Below are 22,459 nucleotides of genomic sequence, written 5' to 3' on the forward strand. Positions count from 1 at the left end.
CTAGGTACTGTGTTAGGCCCTGGAGAACCAAAATGAATAAGACATGATATTTACCCTCAGGAAATATAAACAGACAAGCCCAATGCAGTGCAGCCAATAAGGTGCTGAGAAGTGTAGGAGGCACTGCCGAGGCCTGGCCTCACCTGAGGTGATCAGGACTGGCTTCTCGGAGGAGGAGATATTGAACCACATGGCCAACTGACAGGTGGATTTGTAGCGGGTATTCTGGGAGAAGTGGGTGGCAGGGGCACAGCAGGTAATACCCAGGTGTTCAGTTCTGCTGGAGGGTCCGCTGAGGACAGGGGCGGGAGGCTCGTCCATGTGGGCCTGGAGGAGGCGCTCAATCATGACTTTCACCCTGGGGGCCTTCAAACTTAAAAAAAAAATTAGCATCAGATCCTTCCCTCAAAAAGAATTTTATACTGAGTCAGTATGTATAGTAGATTCAGAGGACTAGAAGAAAGAGTTTCAGTTCAACAGTTGCTTGAGTGATTCTTGGTGGGATGTAGTGGTTAATGAGAAACAGGCGGTAAGGAAGGTCGACACACCGGTGTTCTGAGAGGATGGTGGGATAGAAAGTGGCTCTAAGGAGTGTGATCGGATGTAAGAACAGGTTCCGTGGGATGGCTATGATGATGAGCTGCTTTGTGGGTAGGTATCAGGTTCCTGTTGGCTCTCCTTGCGGCAGGGCCTGTGTGGAGGTGAGCGTAAAAGGGCAGGAAAATTGAGAGAGGGCTGTGGTGATGGTTATACTGGCCGAGGAGGAATCTGACTTACAGCCTGTACTTAAAACCATGGGAGTGGGCACGACCACCCAGAGGGGTCTGAGAGACTCCTGGGATTGCCCGCCTCAAGGGCAGGAAGAGGAAACAATTTGGAGGAGTGTGTGAGGAGAAGAGCCAGGAGAAGGTGCAGACTGAGGGGATCAAGAATTTCGGGAAGGGTAGAGAGAGCTCAGCTATATCCGGGTAATCCTTGTTGAGTGTTAGAAGGAAGGATTAAAATGTGTTTGTCAACGAGGTTGTTGGTATCCTCCTTCAGAGCTGTCTGCCAGGATGTTGGGGGCAGGAGCTTGATGATGGGGGCTGAGGAGTGGATGGGAAGTATGGGAGTGGAAATAGCAAGTCTAGAATAATTTGGAAACGTTTGTGTGATTAAGGGAAGGAGAAAGAGTAGTTCGAGGGAAGTACAGTTTTTAAGACAGGTGAGAATGTTTTGGGGCTGAGTGAAAAAGAGCCTGTAGACAGGGCGGACCCAAGGCCCGGGTCGGCCTCCAGGAGGAGGATTTGAATGGCAGATTTCAAAGGCCAGGGGAGGCAGTTGGCTTTGACCTGATTTCCAAACCTAAGGTGGACCACCCTAAGTCGGAAATGACTGACCTCTGTGGGTGTCAGCAAGGCTGTGGGCCAGTGACAATGATTTTGAGGTTTTTAATTTTTTTTTTCAAATATGGGACTCATAACATGATTTATAGGACATGGTGTCGCAGGCCCTAAAATTAACTTCGGATGGTAATGTGTTAGCAAGGCAGTTCTCTCAGGGAATGACCTCCCCGCCCCAACCTGGCTCAGTCCCACACCTACCCGGGGGCTCGGTCTATGACCATCTTGGGGGATGCTGCCCAGTCTAGCAGTTGGGTCTTCTCAGATCTTCTGAACAGGGTTGTGTCACGATTCTGTGAAGCCCTGAGACGTGCTTCTGACATGTCTGTTTCTCTGCTTCCCCACAGTTGGCATCGGGCGCTGGATGGTCTTTGTGTGGAGGTTGTGGGGGTCCATCCTGTGCACTGTAGGGTGCTGAGCAGTAACCCTGCTCCCTTCCACCAGACACTGTCAGGGCTTCCTCCCAGTGCATCAGGCAGAGATGTCTCCAGACACTGCCAAACGTCCTCTGGGCCATGGGGGCGGGGGAGAGGACTCACCCCTGGGAACCAGCGTTTTGCATTGGATCAAGAGCTCCTCAAAGGCCCATTGAGTCGTCCTTGTCTTTCTTCAGTCCGGCAAGCCCGTGCATGGCATCACTGTGAATGGCTCAGTGTTTGAGGGCTGATTACCTGGAGCAGATGAGCTCCTTCCTCCATCCCTGCCCTCCCACCTCTGGCATCTCTGCAGAACCATTGCTGAGAACCCCTTGATATCTGGAATTAAAGGCAGAGCTGAGACTGGAGGATCCTGGCTTCCTCCTATGTTCTCCCATGGACTAGTGGTCGATCTGTATAGCCGAATGTCCTCTTGCTTCAATTTGTTTTTAGCTGTAAAATGGGGGCAATGAGATTGGTATGAAGCTAGGTAGGTAATATATTGGAAAACATTTATCACGGAGTCTCTCTTTCCTTCACGGGGTGGGGACAGGGCACACTAGCAGGGAGTGTGTCAGTGAGCCACACCCAGCAGCTCTGCTTCGAGAAATTCCTGCTGTGATGTGGGGTGACAAGTCTGCTTAAGCTGTGATACTGTTTAAGGTTTGAATCAGGTGGGGGAGAGTCCTTAGGAGGGAAACTGGCCTGACAAGTTGTTAGGAAGACTTTCTGAAGAGACTTGATTACTCAGAGGCCTGACATCAGGAAGAAGAGCGGGAAGACGTGGCCATGTGTCCAGAGGCTGGAGGGGCAGAATGGTGAGGCTGGGGCCAGCAAGGGGAGGAGGAGGCTAAAAAAAAAGGTTGCAGTCTCCCCGAGTGTGAATATTTCTGAAATGAGAGCTTGCCCACCACGGGTACTCAGGGTAGCTGAGCACAGCTGAGTTTTCTCCTTTTCACTTTGTGGTCGTTAGACTCTTTACTTTTCCTTGACAAGTCTGCTCCCCAGACTATCTCCTGGTAGCCCCCCTTTCAAACTATGTCCATTCCCAGGAGGGCATGTTATAGTAGCATTTTTTTCCCCCAGTTCATTTCCTTCAGGTTGCTTAAACTATTTTCACCTGTGCCTTTGACTCATTCATTTGAGATAAAATGAACTGGGATACAGTGAGTTGGCTTTTATTATCTCTGTTTTACCAGCAGGAGGATAATGTTTGTGTTATCTACTAGGTGTTTACGACATTTCTCTGAAATAAGTGGTCTTTTTCTTTATTTGGAAGATAAAGAGTGGCTTCCAGGTGGGTTAGCTGGATTCCTGAAGGTCTGTACAGCAAGGAGTGGGGGGGTGGGTCCCTAGGCTCCTGGTTCCCTCACATCGTAACTTGACCCCCTGAGAAGAGTTGCAAGTCTGTCTCTTCTGTGCTACTGTTGTGGAAACTTACTATATTAACCTTTTAATCTCTTGATATATTAATTCCATTTGCATATTATTATTCAAACATTACTGTCTGGTAAGACAGGGCCTGCTAGAAATATTTTTAGAGGATATTTTCTTTACAAAGGCACAATCTGAGCATTTATATTTAGTACCTACAATGTACTTTTATTGACAGGTCATGAAATACAGTACAGGATCGAACCTTGGAAACCCTCCATAGTTTCACTATCGTTCATACTTATTAAAAATATACTTGGTTTCCAAAATTAACAGGCAACTAACTATAAATCAGAGACATTCTGCAGGGGGTGGGAGGGAGAGGGCTAAAAACAGGGGTGGGAAGAGCAAAGGGGCTATGGTGATGGTGCACGGGTGAACTGGTGGTGGGAATTTTATGGGGACTACACCTGACGGGAGAAAGCAAATAGTGCACAAAAATGAACAGTGATGTAAAATATATATAAATAAATTTAAAAATATATATATTTGCTTTCACTTATATGCAGAATAGAGAGGAACCAAACAAACGGTCAGGAAAAAGACAAAACTTGCAAGCTGACCACAGATCTGAGGAACACAGCAGGGCAGGGAAGAGCACAAGGGACTGTGGTGCTGGATCACAGGGCTATGGTGGTGGGAGAATGATGGGAACTACACCTGAGAGAAATCAAATACTGTCCACAGATGAACAATTATATAGAAAATAATAAGAATAACAAAAAAAAAAACCCCAACAAATAGACTGGTCCTAATCACACACATGCAAATGTAGATTTGTTAATAAAAAACACAGGAAAGGAAGTGAAATAATATCAACTCTAATGATATAATATAACTCACACCTAATCATAAAATCCTCATTTTTATAATATAACTCACACCTAATCATAAAATCCTATTTAAAATCAGATATTTAAGGTGACTGGATTACCTCGTTCTAACTTAAAACCATCTCTGAGAAAGAACTCATCAGAATGAAGGCCAGCCAGTATTATTTGGTAGCAGAAATACAACAGCAGGGGGCGCCAAATATCCACTTCGGTCTTAGACATTTTCTGGGTAGCTCCCTCTACTTGGTGCTTCTGTCTTCCCTCTCCCCTCTTTCTCTTCCCTCCTCCCTCCCTCCCTTCCTTCCTGTTTCTTAGTACTTAAAATCACTGATATTGAAACTATATTTATAGCACATGGTAAGATTTTCCCTTAGCTAATTTTAGATTAGTTTAAAAATACATTAAGGCATCAATTTGATTTTTATTCATTTAACTTTTTGCATTTAACATTATGCATCAGAATTTTATTTATTTATTTAAATTTTATTTTTATATTTCCCATACAATTACAACCCCCTTAATTTGACCCCAATCCCTCCTTTCCCCGCCCCCCACCCCCCATAGAGTGTCTCTGGTTCATAGTTGTTTGTTGATTTTGATATTTTCTTTCTTACAGTTATTCATTTTCCTGGTCCCTTATTTAAGTTTTCTAGATTCCTGCTATGAGTGAGACCATCCGGTATTTTTCTTTTTCTTTCTGGCTTATTTCGCTGAGCATGATCCCTTCCAGCGCCATCCGTGTTGCTGCAAATGGCATGTGTTTATCTTTTTTGAATGCTGAGTAATATTCCATGGTATATATGTACCACATCTTCTTGATCCAGTCATCTATTTTTGGGCACTTGGGCTGTTTCCAAAGCTTAGCTATTGTAAACAGTGCTGCTATAAACATAGGGGTGCAGGTGTTCTTTGGAATTGATGTTTCTGTGTCCTTTGGGTAAATACCTAGGAGTGGAATTGCTGGATCCTATGGAAGCTCTATGTTTAGTAGGTCCAGAAATCTCCACACAGCTCTCCACAGTGGTTGGACCAGTTTGCACTCCCACCAACAGTGCAGGAGAGTTCCTTTTTCTCCACACCCTCGCCAACATTTGTTGTTGCTAGTTTTTTCATATGTGCCATTCTCACTGGTGTAAGATGGTGTCTCATGGTAGTTTTGATTTGCATTTCCCTGATGACAAGTGATGCTGAACATTTTTTCATATGCCTGTTGGCCATTTGCATTTCCTCTTCAGTGAAGTTTCTTTTTAGCTCTTCTGCTCATTTTTTGACTGGATTATTTTCTTTTTTTTGTTTTTGTTGAGTCTCATCAGCTCTTCGTAGATTTTTGTGATCAGTCCTTTATCATTAGTGTTGTGTGCAAAAATGTTCTCCCAGTTGGTGGGGTTTCTCTTTGTTTTTGTTATTGTCTCTTTTGCTGTGCAGAAGCTCTTTAATTTGAATGCATCAGAATTTTAAAAGTTTATTTAAAGGCTTTTTTAAAAATAAAATTTCCTGTCCAAAATCAAGAATTAAACTATTTTTTTCCCATCAATATATTCTTAGGTAATAAACCAGATATTTACCGAAGCATACTTAGGAAATTAAAAATTATTTACAGTGTGCATTACAAACATGGTAGCTACTTAGTCATTTTGTCAAATATTGCATTAGTATTTGTCAAATACATATTTTTTTTGTATTCTGTTTTAGGACTTAGTATTGCTATCCATGCAAGTGCGCGTGAGTGTGTGTGTGCACACGCACGCATGCATGCACACATGAATGTTACATATAAAATAATTCCTAGTCTTAATATACTCTGCATCTGATTTCAGAGCAGATTTAGATATTTAAAAATTCATCCACGCTTCTACTTTACACTTTAGCATAAAAATCAATTGATGTTTAACACTCACTGGCATACATCAGCTCATGTTTAGTTGGAGATCTGAACCATTTGAAATTGTTGCCAGTGTTTTATTTCTCTGAGTCATGTCATCATAGCACTGGTATAGGGCAGAGCTCTCAGGGGTTCAGCAGCCTTGATTTGCCCAAGCATATATGACAGTAAGTGTTACAACAAGGATACCAATGCATGTCCTCCTCGGCAGGTTGTAAGTTGTTGTTGGGCGTGTTATTTCTGGTGTGTGTGTGTGCTGAAAAATGCCCATGCATCTACAAAGAAGGATTAGCCTCCTTATCCTAGTTCAGTCATTTTCCTTGGGTTTTCACTAGGTTTGACCTGCTAATGTTCTCATGATTGCCGCAGGTAATCACTGTTCAAGGATGACCAAGCCATCAGTCATTTTTCCTATTGTTGCATTTCTGTAGTGAGTCAGATTCCCTGTTTAGCATTCAAATGGCTTCATCTCTATTACCTCCTGTACAGAAAATACAATGTTACAATAAATTGAGTGCTTAACAATGAACATGTTGAATGTATGTGTCTTACTAGCCTTTTAAATAAGTGTGTGTGTCTGGAGTCTGCATTTTATACTTACCATTTTTCAAGTAAGTTTTTAAATTATTGCGTCAAGTTCAGAGGCTTTATTTTCTCCATGCATTTTGCACCTAATAGGCACCTCACAAATATTTGTCAAAATGAATTTAATCTTCCTCCATGATAGTGTAAAAGTGAGTTTGTGAGCACACAGTTCAGATGTTCTTAATAAAGGTGACAGAGCAAACACACAACATTCCTTTGAAGAATTTCCAAGATCAGATAGCTTGTATTTGAAACAGTTAAGATAAGATGATCTGCATGTGTGACTCCACTCTGAACATGTATATTTTATGATGAAGCCAAGAGACCCTTGGAATTTGATGGATGTTCATCTTCCTTTAGCTCAGCTGAGCATAACATATTATAATACCAAACACAGTGGTGGTCAGCTGTGCAATCTCCATGCATATAGCTAAAATCCTACCCTCACAGCTTTGCAGGATCCCCATGTTTTATTGCAATAAGACTTTATGTGTTAGGACAGTAAAATTCATTGTCATACGTGGGGCTGGTGATATCAGAAATCACGGCTCGTCCACAGGACCTTTGAGTCAGCCATTCTCTCTTCTCCCCTTTAATCTCCCTCTAGTCTTTTCTTCTAAGCTTTGTATTTTGCTTTGTCTTCCTCTTTTTCTGACCATGAATTGCTCTTAACGTACAATTTTTGTCTTGGTGACACAATCGCTAGCCCTGTAGTTATTAGCGATGAGTGGAGATGCTCACAATCCTGTCCAGGTACCCTGGCACCAGACACTAGAGAACCTCTTACAGGTCCGAGCGTGTGAATTGACTGATGGCTCACCTCCCAGAGACACAAGTCGGGGCCCCTCTGGAGGCTCAGCGGGCACAGGTCTGTGGACATTAGAGCTTAACAGTCGACTGTGTCCTCTCCTGTTTTGTCTGTTCTTCCAGTCATGCCTGCTGTTTCAACAATTTCTTTACCAAATTTGTTTGATTTTTTTCATTTGTTGGTATTAATGGTCTCTCTCCTAAAATAAATTTTATAGATATTTACTGGATGGACAGTATCTCCTAAAGAAGTGTGATGGGTTCTCTGTTTCACCTAATGCACTTAGCACCGAATCCCTCCTACCTGGTATCATGTCTGCCTATCTAAGGTTGACAGAAGATGTCTTACCTCTTGCTGTGTTTCACCAACTCTCATGCCTAGAAGAATGGCTGGCTATAGTACATAGAAGCCATCACCTTTATCAATAATAATTTTCATATCAAGGCTATGTTAGATATATTATGAATATATAATTTTATGTATTATTCAATTAGTGTAGGTTGATACAAAAAGAATTAAGCATTGTACCTGGCAGTCCACATTTTCAAATCCAATATTTGAAAAAGCAAATACAAGCACTGTTCTTTTAGAAACAGAAGGGTCACGCACCTGTTCTTCAAGGTAGCCTGGCCCTGCATTCTCAGCATGATGCTGCCTTCAGCTCCCCTCATCCGGCTGGCTTCTGCCTCCTTGCAGCCCATGCCCGTGACTCTGGTCTTGCTTCTTTTAAGCCAGCATTGCTGGTGGAATAAATATATAAAAAACTCAATTTGATTATGTTACTCTTCTCGTGAAGGCCTTTATGCAGCAGTTCTCAGGCGTCACTGCATTAAGTCATCTGGGGTACTCATTGGACATATTCTGGCCCTTTCTCCAAGGGATGGAGTAGAGGGTGAGGTCCCATCCAGAGCCTGTATTTTAAGCACGCGCCTCTGCTGATTCTGAGAGTCTTGGGGTGGCCCTCGTGCCTCTGTGCCAGCCCACGGTCCTTCATCTTCTCACCCGCATTTCATCATATGCTCCCTAAGCTGTTTCCCTCTTCGCCCTGCCATCTTGCTGCCAAGCCAGCTCTTCCACAGTCACAATACCCTTCCATGAGGTCCGCCCGACTCCCAAGATGGGCTCGGGGCTTTCTCCAGCAGGTCCCTCGTTGTCCCTTGCAGGCCGTTCTACAGTGGCACCATCTGTGAGACTTTGTGATGCTCTCCCTACAGGTCATTATCGTCACGTTTGTGCTCCTTGACGCCTGTGGCTAGCAAACCATCTGATTTACCTTCAGATCCCCCATGTCTTGCACAAATGCAGTGAATGCAGAAGAAATGAATTAAATATAGGAATGAAATTCAGAAAGTCTTGATTTTCTTTGTAGTGGAAATTTATACTACATGTATCTTAGGTTCTTTGGAAATAATGGAAATGCTATAGCAATACTTATTTTCTGCCTGCCTTTATACCTCATTCATTCAATTTAGGGCAGACATTTATATGAAGGAGGCAGAATTAGAGATAATTCTGGAAATATTTTTTGGAAGAGCAGCCCCTTGAGATGCTTCCTGAAGGATGGTGTAGCTCAGCGGCAGCAGGGAGGTTGTGATTTCTTTGACAACTAGTTTGAGCAGGTTTTTCCTGATGTTTATTGACTATTTGTCTTCCCTTCCTATCATGTCCTTAGCCATGGCTTATTTCCCCCCTTTAATTTGACATTGGTGCTTTCCCTCTTGATTTGAAGAAATAGTTATGTAGACTATAGCTTTTCATCAGTCCTCTTGCTGGCACAGTTTATTCCCATTTCTTTCTTGCCTATCAATGTTTTCATGGCAGTGAACTTTTATTTTTAATATATTTGGAAAACCCCTTCTCTTCCTGAGATCAGATATGGTTGCCTATATTTTTATTTAGTTTTTAAAGTAATTTTGTATTTTGCTTAATACCCCATGATGATGGCAGCTTCTTTTTTTTTTTTTTTTAAGATTTATTTATTTATACAAGCACTGGGGTACAGGCCAGAGGCGCGGGAGGGTGAGAGAATTCACCAGAGCCAGAGCGGGGAGCAGAGCAGGCGGAAGGACGGAAGTACACTGCTGAGGGGAGCAGCGGGCGAGACAGCTGCCGCGCCATGTGGGACCCTTGCCAGCCAGCTGGGAATTGAACCAGCGCTGCAGAGGCTGTGGACAGCTTCACAGTGCTGCGCTCAACCCGCTCTGCCACCGGGGAGGCCCAGATGGCAGTTTCTTGGCAGAGGAGTGGCATGACTGGGTTCGGGCTTCGAGGAAGCCCTGTGGCTCAGTGGAGGTTGGGTCGGGGTGAGGGGTAGACTGAGGCTGTGAGACCTGCTTAGAGGCGAGGAGGTGGGCGAAGGGAGGGTCCAGTTGGTCTATAGGTCAGGGAGTCCAGTAGGTTTAGGGGAGGGTGGAGATCAGGCCGTATTAAAGATGAGAGTCTCTGGAATGTCCAAGAAGAAGCAGTTGGAGACATAGGATTGAAACTACCTTAGGAGACCAGTCTGACTGCTGATGGGACATGGAGAGCTGTTAGCGTGCAGCCCAGAGTTCTAGTGAGGCTGGAAGATAAGTTGTCAGGGCAGCGGACACATGAGGCAGTCAGGAGAAGGTACTTTCTGGAAGCTGGGAGGGGTGACTTTCTAGTCTATTCTTTCTTTTTTACTCATTCTCTCTCTCTAAAAAAAAAAAAAAAAACAGCATCAGATTCTGGAGCATTAAGGGGAGAGGGTCTGGAAAATTTCCATTGAATTACTACTTTCAATAAATTTGACTATAAGGGACAGGAGAGGGAGAGACAGAAAGGAGGAAGTGTGGTCTGAGGGTAACGCTTTTTCTCCAATCCAATTAGATTTGAACATGTTCTCTGTTGAGGAAAAGGAATCTGTGAACAGGGAGAGCTTGTGAATAAAGTAGGGATTTAATTTAAAAGGATGAGTGTTGTGATACATGGGTTATCCTTTCAGGTTGAATGATAATTCGTGCATGTAAGTAACCAAAACACTTTTTAATCTGCTCAGGGAGTAAAGAGATTCCTTGCTTCAATAGTAAACTTTTTTATTTCCTTGTTTTTTAAAAATTGACAATTTTATAGTTGTCGTAGCATACATTTTTTCTTAACTGTGTTAAGTCCGTATCTTTTATATGTTGATCATTAGCAAAGTTATTTGAGTTACTTTTAATGATCTAGGCACCTTACAAGGCAGTTTAAGATGCATTTAAATTCCTCTGACTGTTTATTGCTTGTTAAGGAATATATGAGATCAAACACTTTAATGATAACACTCTCTTAAAAATATTTATTGCAGGGAAATTTACCTAAATATTCTCATAACTCCCTGATGGTTCAAGCAATAAAAACAAACTTAACAGACCCGGATATACACGTGCTCTTCTTTGACGTGGAAGCGCTGATTATTCAGCTCCTCACCGAGGAAGCCTCCAGGCCGAACACAGCACTTATTTCCCCGGAGAATTTGCAAAAAGCATCTGGCGGTTCAGACAAAGGGGGCTCTTTCCTAACTGGAAAACGAGCAGCAGTCCTCTTCCAACAAGTGAAAGAGACCATCAAAGAGAACATAAAGGAGCATCTCCTGGACGATGATGAGGAGGACGAGGAGACAATGCGGCAGAGAAGGGAAGAAAGTGACCCTGAGTACCGGGCCAGCAAATCGAAGCCACTGACCCTGTTAGAATATAATTTAACTATGGACACAGCCAAACTCTTCATGTCCTGCCTTCACGCCTGGGGTCTGAACGAAGTTCTGGATGACGTCTGTCTGGATCGTCTTGGAATGCTGAAGCCCCACTGCACGGTGTCGTTCGGTCTCTTATCCCGGGGAGGTCATATGAGCCTGATGCTTCCTGGTTATAATCAAGCTGCTGGTAAACTACCTCTCGGGGAAGCAGAAGTAGGAAGGAAGCCGCCAGCAACAGAGGGAGTAGGAAAAGGAACTTATGGGGTGTCCCGAGCCGTCACCACCCAACATCTCCTGTCTATCATATCCTTGGCAAATACCTTAATGAGTATGACGAATGCCACTTTTATTGGTGATCACATGAAGAAGGGCCCTACCAGGTGTGACTACGAGAGCTTGATTTTATTCTTATGTTTAAAAAAATCTGTTTCCTGTTGTCACTGTTTCTTACTATTTTTTTTTTTAGCTCTACACACTTTCATGTGTGTGTGTTACTCGTTTCTCCTTTAAATTTAAGGATACAGTATTTGAAACATAGAGTATATTCTGTGCTCAGCCATATTTAGTAGCTCTTTAAAAAAAGCATTTGGAATGAGGGCATAGTCACAGTTTAGCTTTAATAAATGAATTATAGATTAGTTCTTCATAAATATAATCTTAGAGCTGCATCTGCTTCAAGTTTTCAGTAACATTCTATCTCAAATGTATATTTGATTGAATGCTTCTTACTATGACTCATGGAATGAAAGAACTGTGTGAAGTATAGTTAGGATTTTCCAAAGGTAAAAGAGAAAATGACTGTTAAGTACAAAAGAGGAGTATTTTAATATTTCTAGAGTACCTAACCTAAATTGCTATTTCTTTTTTTCAGAAATCTGGAAGACAACTTTATAAACTGGTTTTATTATATACTTTTGAAAGTTGATCATATTAATAATTTTTTTTAATCAAACAAATACTGAAGTAGCACTTACCGTGTCTCTGGCTCTATTGTAGATACTATCTCGTTAATGCGCTTGATCCTATGAGGAATGTACTTACGTTATCCCTTACTATAGATGAGGAAACTGAAGCACAGAGAGAGGAAGTGACTTGCCCAAGGTCACACAGCTAGGTAGTGGTAGAGACAAAATTCAGAACAGATTTAGTCTGCCTTTAGAGTCTAAGATTTCTTCATGTCTTACTACCTTTTTCACATTTTAGGACTACTTTTAAACTCAGTGTGTATTGTTCCCTGAATTTATTTGCACAACGATATATAATAGGCTAAAATCTCAGCGCAGGATGAGATTTTAGGATGAAGGACTAATTATTATATTTATCAATAAGTAATAATACATTAAAGTAAGACTATTAAGGTAGTATAAAGCATAAATTGTAGATACTTACTATTTTTATGTGATACTTACTATTTAATTTATCATATTAAAATTTGAAATGGAAAATATTAATAGGTACAAAACAAAGCCCCCATCTTTTTGGAACAGTGAATTGAAAATGTTCTTTATTTGTTCTTTTTGCATTTCATTTGGAACTAGAAAGTTTAATATTTTAAGTGGCTTTATAAGCAAAAAATATAAATCTATATATGTATTTTTTTTTTGTTTTTTAAAGGCCGCCTAGACCAAGCACCCCAGACCTTTCTAAAGCAAAGGGTTCTCCCCCAACTTCCAGTAATGTTGTACAAGGACAGATTAAACAAGGTAAAATTAAATTATTTTTTAAAGTGTTATTACAAAAGAAAACTTTATTAAATAAAATTTTAAATGTATGGTCCCTTATTGTTATTATATCAGTCATTCGTAATTGTAATCTTAATTCTTTCTTTTAAAATAATAGTATAGTAAAAACTTTGAATATTTCCATATTGTTTGTGGAAATACCTTAAAATTTTTTTTCAATTAAAGTAACTGGTTTATAATGGTTTTTTGCTTTGATTTATATTTTATAGGTTCAGGAGTGCATCATTATATATCAGCATTATATATATACACACACGCACATATATATATATATATATAATATACATCTGTACATAATACATTATTTTCATCCCTAGAAATCTAATTCCATCCATTGAGTCACCATAGAGTTGACCCCCTTTAACTAATTTACCCACCTCCTTCGTCCTTCCTTTCTAACAATCACTGATTTCGACTTACAGCTTTGTTTTTGCTTTACTTAGTTTATTTGTTTTGTTTTTGTATGACATGAGTGAAATCATAGTGTTGGTCTTTCTCTGACTTTACGAGCCGTCACCCACCCAGTCCTATCTCTGTTGTTTCAACTTTCACTATGGCTGAGTAGGATTCCTGTATCTGTCCACACCATCCTTCTTTGTCCTGTCCTGTGCCAGTGCACATGCAGGCTGTTCTAACTCTTGGCTGTTGTGAATAATGCTGCAGGAAACATAGGGGTGCATGTATCTCTTCTGATTAGTGTTTTCGTATTTTTCAGGTAAATACACAGAAGCTGGATAATTGGATAAAACTAAATCTTATTAAGTAATTGACATGACATTTCAGCTCTAGAAATTGAGGAGACTTAGCCTATGTATTATCATAACATTTTATTTGTCTCAGGTTGTTAAAAGAGAGAAAAGTTGTTACAATCCAGATGTAAAGATGGATGATTAAGATGTCAGTTAAAAATAAATCAGATTTATTTAGAAATTGATAAATGGGTATATTTCAACATAATTTCATTTTTCTGTCTTTGGCCTAATTTTTATGCATTAAGGGCACCTTAACTTGGCACCACTAATGCCTTAATTATGTGTATCTTGAGTTTAAAAGTTATACAGATTTTAAACTACATTTAGAAATGTTTTAATTCCAATTTCCACACAATGACTGTTCCTCTGCCATTTGCCCATAGTTCATGCATTGAAAGTCACAAATGAAAGCCCTTGCTTTTTAATTAAATCATCTTATACCATAACTTTTCTCTATAGCTTTGCTTTTCATTAAGGTGTAGAAGAGGAGGATGGTTGAGTTTCCCTTTATTTTTTTTTATAATCATTTAAAGACTGACAGATGAGCTAATGACTGGAATTGGGAGTTGGAGATCACTTCTCCTTAGGAGCTTTCCTCATGCCAAGACCTGGTGCTGACTCACATAATGATAAAAGTAGTAAAGAAAGCAAGAAAGAAGAGGTGGGTTAATGGAAGTTCTGCTGGCATATGATGACATTTTAGAATATTCGTTTTTCCTTTGTTTTTTTTTTATTTTTTTAAAGATATATTTATTTTATGCATACAAGAATGGGGTATAGGCCAGAGGTGCAGGGGGTAAGAGGATTCACCAGAGACAGAGTGGGGAACAGAACAGGCAGACTGACTGAAATACACTGCTGAGGGGAGCAGCGGGCAAGACAGGAGAGGTCTGCCTCACCATGTGGGTAGCTCCTGGCTGGGGATCGAATTAATGCTGCAGTGGCTGCAGATAGCTTCATAGTGCTGTGCTTAACCCCTTGCACCACCATGGAGGCTTTTTCCTTTGTTTTTTTTCAAAGGACTTTAAGAGTGAATGAATAATTCTGTGAGATATTAGGTAAACAATAGGCTTCTAACTTCATATGAGAATTTTCTCCTTCCCAAGCACAGGTACTTTTCTCTTAGTTATTTGATTATTTGGCACTTACTTTAATATCCTCAAATGATGTGCTTGACTTCCAGTATCAGGTCTGTCTGTGGGCTCCTTATTATTGTGGGAGATCAGTTCCCACAGTTTCTACACCACTCTCAACCTTCATTTCCAGTGCACGCAATCTCTCCTTCCCTTTCCTTGTGCTCTTATAAAATTTATATATTTTTATCGTCATTTGTATTAAGTTATTTAAGATTCATATAGTTTTGGTTAGGTAACTTTTCATACTTGAATATGTGTGAAGTATATACCAAGAAAGGAGCACAAAATGGAATTAAACAACTCTGATTTTTTATAAACTAAAAACATCTTGTAGTTGTATTCCTGAATGATCAAATACCCAGAAACAGATCAAGAAGATGTGGTATAGATACGCAATGGGAAATTATTCAGTGATCAAAAAGACAAACTCATCCATTTGTAACAGCATGGATGGAGCTAGAAGGAACAATGCTAAGTGAAATAAGCCAGAAGGAGAAGGATAAGTACTGGAGGGTATCACTAGTATGTAGAATGCAGGGAAGCCAAACTAAGGGTCAGATAAAGACAAGCTTAAAAACTAACCCTGGAAGGCTGACTACCGAACTGAAGCATCCAGAATGGGGAGAGGATGGGGGTGGGGGTGGGGGTGAGGGTTAAAGGCAAAGAGGGAAGGAAGCACAATGGACTGTTGTGCTGAACTGGGGGTGATTTGCTGGTGGATGTACTATGGGCATCCTCATATTACCTCAACTAAATAAATCATAAGTAAAATGAATAAATTGTTGTAAGTATATTATTTTTATAATGTGAAAATTCTGTTTTGTAGAGTTTTACTATATTTAGAGCATATTTCAGGGAGAGAGGGAAATGGTTTACATTATAGTGGTGTGATTAGGATACAATCAGTATCTTTTCACTCTAGATTTCTGCCTTTTCTCCAATAACATGTATTTATTTTATAAATGCATTGAAAATATCTTCCAGATTACCCAATACAAATATGAAGTGGCACCGCCTACTCTTTCCTTTGGCTAGTTTAAAGCTTTATCTAGGATTGATTCCTGATAGACATTATTTGTTGTCATCTTTCTTATCTTCATTATCATTCTTTATCGTCGATGTTCATTCTTTGATTCATTTTTCACCCTCTGCAATCATAGTAGATACAAGTGATCCTGTGTAATTTGTGATATTGACATGATGCTATTGATACTTAAATACTTCTCTACCATTGTGGTATCGAACTTGTTCACCTGGTCAGACCAAGGATTTTAAAGTTGGAATGTCTCAGCGAAATAAGTCAGAAAGAAAAAGAAAAATACCGGATGGTCTCACTCATAATAGGAATCTAGAAAACTTAAATAAGGGACCAGGAAAATGAATAACTATAAGAAAGTGAAAATCAAAATCAACAAAAAACTATGAACCAGAGACACTTTTTGGGGGTGGGGGGCGGGAGGGGAGGGATTGGGGTCAAAATGGGGGGGTTGCAATTGTATGGGGAATATAAAAATAAAATTCATTATTTAAAAAAAAAGTTGGAGAGAAAAAAAAAAGTTGGAATGTCTTAACACTGAGTTTTGAGAACACTGAAGAAGCCACTGAGATTTGAGACTTTTCTAAAACATTTACTTAAGGTAACAGTTGTAGGAATTTCCATCTGGAATAGCACAGATGCTTGCCTTTTAGAGCAAATGTAGGTCAGCAATCTGCTGTGAGAGTTACAAGGTAAAATCCTTCAGGGTGACATTATGAAACCTGCTTTCTCTTTGAATGTTAAAATGAAAATATGATGTGATTATTTCTTTGGCAAAAATATTGGTTAAGCATTTTTTTTTCTCCAGACAATTCTATCTGGGAGATTAGGAGATGTGTGCTCTAAGTAGCTTGCAGATGTATGCTCTCTTGAAGTTTTTATACATCAAGTACTAACCCATGAACATACACAACAAATTTAGGGTAAGAAATAAGGCCTCTGACTGTAATTCAGCTGTTACATTGCTATATATTTTATCTTTCTGCTCAGACACCGTTTACCTCTTTTAAACATTTTCCTCTTTCCTGTGTTTTCTTTTCCCACTCCTGCTGTAGTGTATGTTGGTGACAATCCATCTTTCAAGTTGGGTTGCAAGCATAAATATGCTCCTTTTTGATAAACTGTCACTTACATGTTGGTTAATTCTTGTTCAGGGACAAAATTATCTATATGGTGTAAAGATGTTAGCTGAGGATTGGACCTTCATAGACATTTGGGCCAGAGAATAAAGATGATGTTGATGTATAGCTAATATAATTTCTCATAAGCAATATCAGGATATTTCATCGGAAAATGATTTCCACACAAGAAACCTCACCAGAGGTTTAATTTTTCTAACAGCTGCCTAGTTAATTCAGTGTTTGCCAGTAATTGACAGTTACTGACAGTCATGGACTTTTTGATGAAGACAGTATATATTTATTAGATACTATTTTGCAGTTTATAAAACATCTCACTTGAGAACAGGGATCAGAGGTATCAAACAACTAAATTTTTGTTCACAGTCAGACAGCCCTAAATCTGCTGCCGGATGTAGGCTTTTCTGCATTCTGATGCACTGTACTTCTCTGCATCAGCTCAGTAATCTCAGGGAGTAAGTCTCTGGTCCAGGTTTGTAGTGCTTAAGGTTATGTTGCATTATTTGTAAATTGTCTGACCTTAGAAGAGGTCGTCGTTGTTAAATTATCTCAGGAATCACTTATGGAAATGACCTGATAGTTTCTTGTAAACCTCTTCCAGGGCCTGTGAGGAAAGACTCAGTACATATAGCAGGTCAATGGATGGACCTAAGCACCCCTTAAAATTTTGTCTGAACTTAAGTGCCTTTTAAAAAAATGGTTTATGACTTTGGTTTGCCTTGGAAGCTAAAAGGACAAGAACGTTTTTTTTTTTTCTCTTTTGTTCACTGATTTATTACAAGTTTTGGGAACAGTGGCTTTACACGTAGTTGGACAATAAACATTTGTTGAATGAATCTAGAGATAAGTTCTTTTTATGCTTCTAGAGTCAATATGTTAGTAAGTAGAACTGAGACTGTAAGGGTTGACAAAAGAAATCCCTGCCTTTTAGAAGCTTATATTTAGTGGAGAATATCTAGAAGAAGACAATTTATGATAATTTATTAATTGGTTACTTACTTGCTTTTCCTACCAGACTCTGAGCATCTTAAGGGTGCGTCTTGTCTGATCTTTGTGACTTTTTGAAATGAAAATGCAAAATATTGTTTTTTAAAATTGAAACAACATTGTACTATAACATGTGCATACTTATTAACCAACATGTGTACACAGTGCATTAAGTTTACTACCAAAAGTTCAAATCTATCCCTCACTGTACCATTGTACACCTTCCCCCTATTCCCTACTGTTCTCCTGGCACCCTTTGTGAGTTTTTAATATGCTTAGACCAATAACTAGCAAATGGTAGGTACCAAGTTAATTTAATGAAGGGGAAACTTTTAATAGCTTTAATATGTCTAATTCAAATTGGTGTTTATGTTGTAACTTTCTCTCTGCTTGGTTTTTGTTTTCATTCATTTGTTTAATTTGATTATTAGTAATAAGGATCTATTTTAAGGTAGGTTTGTTTTTTTTTTTTCCCCCCAATCTGGCCAGAATAAAATTTGGCTAGGGTAAACTTATCATTATATCTGAACTTCTTCCAATTCTGATTGTAATTCAGTGGTGATCTGGAGATTAAGTAGCGTTAATGCATTTTTTAAAACATCAGCACATTCATATTTTATCTTAATATATGTCTATTAGAATGCCATCGTGGGGCATTCATAAAACTCGTTCTGTTTTATCCTTGTCCTTTCCATTGCCTGCCTTCTACTCCCTATTGTACGCTTCCTTAGGTATTCATGCTCTCCATTTGCAGTGTTTTAAGGATAATCTTTTTCCTTATCCTATTGGATTAATTTATGTTAATGCTTCATGTTGATTTAAAAGATGACTGGGATGTTCATTTACCTGCAACATAAAAGTTAAGACACAAAGGAAGTTTATGAAAAGGCAAATGTTCCTTTAAGATCTCTGAATTAGTTGGACCCTGTGTGTCTTGCATTTATATTATGTTCTGAGTGACGCTACAAAGTTGCCTAATTTTCATATATTTTTCTCTTCCTCCTTCTCTATCCTTTTCTTCTTAAAGTTTTATGTTACCATATAGCACTTTAGATGATGATTCATCATTAAATAATTTTATTCTTTTTTTTTTAGTGTTAAGTTTTGAAAAAAACTTAGTAATTTGCATATTGTGTTTGGTTTTCTGTGCTTTCTAGATTCCTTTTTTTTCTTTCTTCAAAATGTATTCAAAGGGCTACTTGTGTTCCTGTACTGGGAGGCTGATCCATTTTGGACCAATATGTGGAAAGCACCTCAAGTACTTGTGCCCAAGCATGCTAGCTTTCTGTCCTATATGTATTTTTTATATCACAGTGGTAGTGGGGATAAAAGGAGTTTAGAATGAGATCTCAAACAAAGACTTAAATACTCCTGTTCAAAGACAGAAACTATGGATATATTGTAATATTGAGTACTGTGTATATGCTATATAAAGAGAAGCCAGAGCGTATGTGAAGAGATATGTGTGTGTCTATCTATCTATCTATCTATCTATCTATCTATCTATCTATCTATCTATCACACAGTTTGCTTTAGTTTCATCTGTCTTTTCATGTAAGAGTAAGTAGTTAAAGAGGCTCTTAGCCGCAAAATTACTTTAAAGACCTTTCCAAGTAAAATAAGAGAATTTGTGTTATTATTGGTGTCAGTTCGATCACCATTTTGAAGCTGTGCTTTACTAATCTTTAATAAGGGACAAACTGGTAGTAGGTACAGCAGCCTTTCTGTTTTAAGAAGTCAAATGCATGCCTATGCTTTATGGTATAAAACTTTGCTGTTCAGTGCTGCACATCACTTCTTCAGATTTATTATTTGTCTTTAAATCTTGGGCTTTTCATTTTGGAAGTGGTACTTTTTCCTTCTAATTTCTGTTCCTGTTTTCCTCCCTATATGTTGACTATTTTAAAAGCTCTAGCGGACTTTCATTTTAATAGTCTCAGTTATGAAAGTTCTAGTTTCTGTATTTTCACCTATGAGGTAGTCTGAGTAAATTAATTTTTTTGGTGGTGATGCAGAGATTTTTCAATTATAGAAAATATTATTCCTTGACTTTCATTGCACTGCTTTTAATGGCCAGCAAATTTACTAAAGGAAGGTATTAATGTCTTTTTCTATATGCAATGTCATTTGAATAGGACACCAAATATATAATACCTAGAATTTGTTTATTTCTCTCGTTAAAAAGTTACATATATTAAACATTATTCTGTTAACACATAATATTATATTGTAGCAATTTTGCTAGAAACATTTCTAACGACCTTTAGATTTGACTTAGAGAATATAGTTTCCACTGCTTATTTGATTTAGCTATCAGTCCTAAACTTTTATTTACTTATACTGAATTTCCTCAGTCTGTCATTCTAGTTTCCTTTAAGAATTAAGGATAAGGGCCTCCCCTGGTGGCGCAGTGGTTGAGCGCTGGGCTTGCGAAGCTCCCCGCAGCCTCTGCAGCACTGGTTCGGTCCCCGGCCACCGGTGAGGGTCCCACATGGTGTGACAGACCTCTCCTGCCGTGCCCACTGCTCCCCTCAGCAGTGTATTTTGTCAATCTGCTTGTACTGCTACCCGCTCTGGCTCTGGTGAATTCTCTAATCCTCCCACGCTTCTGACTGTACCCAGTGCTTGTATAAATAAATAAATCTTTAAAAAAAATACAAAAAGAATTAAGGATAAAACCAGACAGAGCTGAAGTATAATAATAATTTCTCCTTTTAAAGTGTGAAATTAGAGGAAAGTCTTAATTGTTGGTGTTAGAAACCACCAAAGGAACTTTCTCAATAATCTTGGTAGATGAAAGCTGTAACCTGAAAATTTATTTCTTGCCACCATGGCTTATCTACTTTTTGCATGGGGAAATTAATATTTTTAGGCCATAATAACTGAAATTATAATTAAAAATGATCAAAAGAAAAATACTCAATGGACTATAGAAATATTTGGAACTTCTTTGCAAGGTAACAGTGGAATTCTTTGATCTCATGAAGTATAGAATTAGGAGCAACTCTGTTGCTTTTCTAAGGTAACATAATAATTGTAATTTCATAAAGAACTAAAAACAGTTCTCTTATAATAAAAATTTATAATTTCCCAGCTAAAACGTTCATGTGTTCAAGATCTGTTTCTTACGTTTACAGAGTTGGATTTTCTGGTTTTTATTACTGTTCATGTACTTCTTTTAGTTCTACTGTTTAGCTCACACGTGCCTGATTGACATTATGATGCATTCGTGTGGAAATTATGAAAAGTTGTTTTCATGCAGCTGTCCTGTAGGTACAAAAGAACTTCACTGCATGAAAAGCAAACATATCATTCAGCAGACAATGCTTAATCTGTTCAGGAGCCCAAACCTTTTGCTGTTCAATGACAGAAGAAAGGAGAGGGATTAATTTGAAGATGCTTGTGCATGACATATGGTAATTTCTCCATAGGAAGGAAGTGTCAAACGGTGACCTCTAAATCTTAACGTTGACCTCCAGTTGTAGAATGTCTGTGCCATACGGTCCTTTTGCCTTTTCATATGATAATTTAAGCTGAAACATTTTCTGGTGACATAACTTTTATAGGGGTGGGGGGTGATTTGCATCTATTCTATAAGGATTATAACATGCACAGTAATTATTTTTGGACTGTAAAGCATTTGCAGCGTAAATATATTTTTTACACTGCAAAGAATGAGCCTATATTTGGATTTATTTAATGAGAGTTCAGTATAGTACAGTATAGTATTCATATTCTGTATAAGTTGGTATATTTTAAATTGAATTTTTATAATATGAGGGTATAAAATTGAAATGATCTTCAGGGATATTGGTTTGAGATTAAAAAATAATCTGCCCATCCTTTTAGGAAGTAAATTATTAGAAAAAAAATGTAATCGACAACCTATGAAGATGTATTCTAAATATTGAATTACGTATTTGCTAATTCTTAATATGTTTATTGTCATCTTTCATTATAGCCCTAGTTGTTTTTAGAACTTTTTTTTTGTACTAGCTGACCTATCATTCAACTATATTATTAAATAGATTTTTGATTTTAAGAGGAATTTGAACTACATTGTGATAACTATTCAATAAAATATACCATTTCCCCTCTGTAATCCTTAACAATCACACCTTTCTGATTAAAACATCATTTTTTAGTTCTACATTTCCTATATCTTGCCCACTTTGTTTTTCATTCTTCACTAATACTGAGCTTTTTTTCAGAAACTGCTGTACCTCAGTTCTCTCCTTTTTATTTCTTCTCTTTCCCTCTGCAAGTTGCTGTGCCTGTCGTTTCTGCTCGGTCTGACGCTGATCACTCTGGCTGTGACCCTGCTCCTCCTCCTGCTTTACATTCCTGTTTCTTAGTAAATGAAGGTATTCACTCTCAACTTCCTAACAACTATCCTTCAGTCTGTGCTTTATTCTGATATGACATGTTCTTTTAATCTGATTTATACATTCACCTGCTTTGTTATGTGTACAACCCTAAAGGTTCAATTTTATATCTGCATTTGCCAATGTCAATGTCAAGGACCAGTTGTAAAAGTATAAGGTCATTCCTGGCTGGTGTAGACCGTGTTTCCTGTGATCCGCTAAAGAAGTGCAGAGATGCTTGTCTTTGATGTGAAATAGGTATTCAA

At 38.8% G+C, this 22,459-nt stretch overlaps 1 protein-coding gene across 1 annotated transcript in view; it reads left to right on the top strand.

Annotated features, from left to right (window-relative positions):
• Window positions 1–22,459, top strand: part of WDR7 (WD repeat domain 7) — a gene marked incomplete at its 3' end in the record, with an annotated part of 253,430 nt that overhangs the window by 41,113 nt on the left and 189,858 nt on the right. The window contains exons 11-13 of the mRNA XM_084252706.1: window positions 10,648–11,417; window positions 12,652–12,740; window positions 22,095–22,193. Coding sequence (XP_084108832.1) covers window positions 10,648–11,417; window positions 12,652–12,740; window positions 22,095–22,193 — 958 coding nt within the window. The remainder of the gene's footprint in view (window positions 1–10,647; window positions 11,418–12,651; window positions 12,741–22,094; window positions 22,194–22,459) is intronic.

The sequence above is a fragment of the Talpa europaea genome (genome assembly GCF_964194135.1).
Source record: "Talpa europaea genome assembly, chromosome: 13".
NCBI lineage: Eukaryota > Metazoa > Chordata > Mammalia > Eulipotyphla > Talpidae > Talpa > Talpa europaea.